Below are 4,933 nucleotides of genomic sequence, written 5' to 3' on the forward strand. Positions count from 1 at the left end.
GGCCAGCCATGACGGGCCTCTCCGTGCCTGACTCTCGGGGAGAGCCGGCAGCCCAGCAGCACAGGGACACCCACCGTGAAATGATGAAGCCCGGCCACTGTCACACACTGCGATGTGCACAGGCTCCTGAGGGAGAGAGGGGCTCCTGGGAGCGCTGGCCCAGGGCCTGCAGGTGAGCAGCGGCTCCTGGGAGCCCAGAACATGTGCGGGTCGGGGGCAGGGAGGTGGCTGAGGGTGAGATGAGGGCTGGGGCTGACGGAGCAGAACTGAGGCCCGACACCCCAATCCCACTACCCACCTGGTCCACGGGCACCTCCACTTGCATACAGGGGTCCTCTTTCACTTCTGGCGCCCCCCGGGCCTCCTTGTTAGGGGTCGGGGCTGTATACACGTCGCCTTCTGAGGGAGAGACAGGGTGAGTGAGCGGGGGCTGCCACGCGTTTCCGACCACCCTGAGATGCGCTCCCTGGAACAGAGGCCAGGGGAGGGAGTGCTAAGGACGTGACTCCCAGCAGCATCCAGCTCAGAGCAGCCCTGAGACCCTCCACCGCCAGCCTGTGCCCACGCCAGCCGCAGCGCCAGTCTGTGAACGGAGCGGGGACGTCTCTCATCTCTCGTCTCACGTCAAGGAGACACACTGGGGGGCAGCGCTCAGAGCTGAGCGCCCCTCATGGCGGGGTAAGACCGTGTGTGCGCGCTTAGGACTGCACTCGAGTGAGTTCCGAGGACCCAGCTTTAAATGCCTCGTGACCAGAAGGGGGCGCGTAATGACTAACAGCATCCGTGACTCTGAGGCTCAGGTTTCCCACAGACCGCCCTGCTGGCCTCTGGGCAGTCAGTCCTTTCGGGGCGGGCACACCCTGCCCGACGGACACGCAGCTGCAGGACCGAGGTGGCTGCCATTTCTATCCTGCAGACTTCCTAGTCAGAGAATCCCACAGCCTTCAACACAAGCTGTTCTGCTCTGCCGACCTCTGACATACAGCAGAACCGGTCATTAATAGGTAGGGCGGTCAAAGCCAAGAACTATCTCCGCAGCATAAAATCTGTCTGGGACCAAACGTGCACGCACCCCATGCTCAGCCTGGCCGCCTCCTGGGCCGCCTTCTGCAAAGGAAGCTTCCCCTTACCTGCCCCGCTGCGGACCACAGGGCCCGCCAGCTCTGGCCTCGCCCCCTCTTTGGCGTAGTACACAGAATCCTGGGTCTTAGGCGGCAGGCCATCCTGTAGATGAGGCTCTTTTGCTTTGGAATCCTCCTAAGGTACAAATTGAGAGTGAGAAGTATATTGGGCGGGCCCAGCTAGGCAGGGCAAGCAGAAGGGCACCACCGTGCAGGGCTGGGGTTGCAGGGACGCCCAGGTTCAATTCCCGGCCCAGCCTACCAGGCCAGGCACAGTGACGTGAGCCTGTGCTGCTGGGTCACCGGGAGACTGGGGCGGCTGGGTCACAAACACCAACGACATCAGAAATAAGACTTTCTTGGGAACCAGCAGTTAGCGTAATGGCTATGTCGCTGGACTCCCACGTAGTCGACCGCGGTTCGCGTCCTGGACCTGGTGGCTTAAAACTCACGCCGGGCGCGTGTGCGTGTGTGCCCAAGATCCCGAGAGGAGAATGGAGGAGAAAAAAAAAGAAAAAGAAAAGTAGAGCCAGCCAGTGGCATGGAGGTGAAGGCACCGGATCCCACATGGCTGACCCCCGCAGCTCAAGTCCCAGACCAGGAGGCTTGAAAAACGCTCCAGGCACCTGTGCATGCATGCCCAAAACCCCAAGAGGGACTGGAGAAGGGACTGTGGCGTCGCCACCACCAGGGGTGATTTCCCACGTCCGCTCTCTGTCTCTCTGGCTCTGTCTCCCCAGCAAGCACACACACCCTGCAGCAAACATGTAAGAGGGAAAGGAGGGCACAGCCGTGAGGGCTGCAAGCCCGCAGCCCCGTCCTCTCGCTGTCCGGGGTCAGGAAGGCGCAGGCCCTTCTGGTAAATGGCAGAGGAGACTCGGCACCTCCAGGAAATCTCGCTTCCAGCTCCGCGTTGTCCACCCTCTTCCGTCCACTCCCCTTCCACAAGGTGACAAAACAGTCCCTCCCAAGGGAGAAGGGCTCACACCACTCTGCAGCACCCTCCTGAAGCTGGTGCACGGGGGACCCCAGCAGGGAGCTGTGTGTTGGGGCTCCTTTCTACCGTCTGAGACACTCTATTTTTTTAATTAATTTATTTATTTACATTCATTCCCTGTATGTCAATACAGTGTACAAAATTAGATTTTCCATCCAGAATACACTATATATTAGCTTAATCAAGGTTATTACCATCCATGTTATCATCAACAAATAATTTTCCATTTCTTATTTCTAATATATTTTCTCCCCCACCTTGATTCCCTACCTCTCCCCCTCTGCCATTTCCCACCCTCCTCCCACACTGTCTCTGATACCTACAAGTTGTTTTCCATATCTTTTTTTTACACATTTTATTGACTCACTAAAGATCTTGATTAATCTGGGACAAGCAGATGACATAATGGTTATGTCACTGGACTCCCATGAAGTCAACCACGGTTCGAAACCCGAACCCTACAGCTTAAACTCACACCGGGTGTGTATGCCCAAGATCCTGAGAGGAGAATGGAGGAGAAGAGACTAGGGCATGGCCATCCCCCCCGGAGGTGATTTCTCACTCTCTCTCTCTCTGTCTTTACGATGCGCTCTATACCAAAAACCTCTCAAAAAATTTTCAAAAAAAGAAAAAAACTTAATTAATCTGAAAACTTTCCATAGCAAACACAGCTGATATATACATATCTATGAACACGTTTAACTTAGGTGTAAACCTCTGAGTAAAGTGAACATACTATAAATGGCACCCAGCTGAGGCTATATAGCTGACTGCAGTCACTAAATAGCTATTTTTACTGCATTTTTTAATTTCAAGAAAAATGGTTTTAGTTTTAATAGATCAAATTCAAAAAATTTTAAGACTTAAATCAGGGAAAAAGTTAGGATTCAGTTCAAATAGTAGGTAAATGAAACTATCAACAGTTCAAGAGAAAAATCCTTAAATACAGAAAACAAAGCATAGAAGAAAATCAGTAATATTTTAGTCAAAAGTCATAAAATTCTATTTCTCCAATTCAGTCTCATATGATTAATTTCTCTTGCATTGAATGTGCAGTGTTACTGTGGTCCGATCTTTCCATTTAACCTCTGGAAGTTAGCATTCAATTCCAGACTTGTCCCTACCATTAGGCTGGCCATTTTCTTGGCTGTTTTTGGTACTCTTATTTCTGTGTGTCCAACTTTAGTTTTTCTGGGCTAGCACTCCCCTCAGCACTTCTTAGAGAGCTGGTCTGGTGTAGGTAAATTCTTTCAGGTTTTGTTTATCTGTGAATGTTCTTGTCTTCTCTTCCCATAAGAAGGATAATCTTGCCAGCTATAGTATACTTGGTTAAAATTGCTTATCACTCAACACTTTATTTTCCCATTCTTTCCTTGTTCACGTTGTTTCCAATAAGAGGTCTGACGTTAGCCTGATGGGCTATCCTTTGAAAGTAACCTGACGTTTCTCTCTCACCAATTTTAATATCCTGTCTCTGTCTGTGGTCTTGATCAATCTGGCTATGATGTGCCTTAGAGAAGATCTTCTTGGGTCGATTCTATGTGGAGTCCTTTGTATTTCTTGGGTCTGAATATCTGATTGCCTAGGTTTAGAAAGTTTTCTTCTAGGACTTCATGGAATAGATTATCAATGCCCTTATTAGTTAGTTTCTTCACCCTCTGAGATAGTGATGGTATTGACATTTGGGCATCTAATGGTATCTAGTATTACTCATATGTTATTCTCATTTGGGGGGGTTCTTTATTTTTGGTGAATTTTTCTAGGTCAGAGATTCTATCTTCTACATCTGAGATTCAATCTTCTGCATGATCTAATCTGCTTTCAATACTGTCAAAGGAGGTTTTGATTTCCTGTATTACAGCCTTCATCTCTGACAATTCCATTTGATTCTTTTTTATGATGTGTATCTCCTCACCTTCTGGAACTTGGTGTCTCTTCTCCTGCATCTTCTGGAGTTCGCTGTCTCTCTTCTCTTGCATCTCTGTTAGCTTTGTCACTATGAGTATTTTAAATTCTTTATCAGATATGTTCACGAGTTCCCTTGCATTGTCTGTGGAGGATGAGGAGTTATTCTTTCTCCCTTAGAGGAGAGATGCTTTCTTGGTTTTTCCTATTTCTTGTGCCTCTGCAGTGGTTTCTGGTCATCTGATGGATTACACATTTTTTCCTAGTTTTTTTAGTTAAATCTGAGTATTCAGAGGCATGCAGGAGGTGACCTGCAATTTCTAAACAGTACCGTTTTCCTCCCTTTGTGCAGCAGATTCAATGGAAATTGAGGATTAATCTTACCCAGAAAGTATTCAGGTATTTGGCTACTGAGCACCTAGACCTGACCAGAAACTCAGTGTGTGGAGGCTGAGCAGAAAAGTGAGAAAGGTAAGAAGAAAAGGAAAAGGAAACAACCAAAAAAGAGAGGGGAAAAAAAAAAAGTTTTAAAAAGAGAAAAAAATTTAAAGCAAAAAATGAAAACTGCGCATTGTGCTAGTGCACTGTGCCACAGGGCCGCTCAGACTCAGACACAGATGGCTGGTGATTGGCTCGTCCTTGGGGGCAGACACAGATGGCTGGTGATTGGCTCATCCTTGGGAGCAGGGGAAAGGCAAGAGTTAGCAAGACAAAAGAGATAGAGCACTATGATTTTTTTTTTAATTTTTAAAAATTAAAAATAAAGAGATGCAGGGAGAATAAACAGGGTCCTCTAACCTGGCTTGATCTGGGGGGACAGGAAGGTAAAGTCTGGGCAGAAGGTCTTCAGCGTCCTAATGGAGACATTCTTTAAAGCCTAACGAAGCTGCTTCTCAACCATCATTCCTGC

The 4,933-nt window shown here is 48.6% G+C and overlaps 1 protein-coding gene across 1 annotated transcript in view; it reads right to left on the minus strand.

Annotated features, from left to right (window-relative positions):
• DCDC2C (doublecortin domain containing 2C) overlaps window positions 1-4,933 on the minus strand; it is an 81,432-nt gene that overhangs the window by 43,239 nt on the left and 33,260 nt on the right. Inside the window, exons 6-7 of the mRNA XM_014589769.1 lie at window positions 1,131-1,257; window positions 299-399 (exon numbers count right to left, since the gene is read on the minus strand). Of these exons, the coding sequence (XP_014445255.1) occupies window positions 299-399; window positions 1,131-1,257 (228 nt within the window). The remainder of the gene's footprint in view (window positions 1-298; window positions 400-1,130; window positions 1,258-4,933) is intronic.

Source organism: Tupaia chinensis, unplaced genomic scaffold, assembly GCF_000334495.1.
Source record: "Tupaia chinensis unplaced genomic scaffold, TupChi_1.0 Scaffold000377_5, whole genome shotgun sequence".
Lineage (NCBI taxonomy): Eukaryota > Metazoa > Chordata > Mammalia > Scandentia > Tupaiidae > Tupaia > Tupaia belangeri.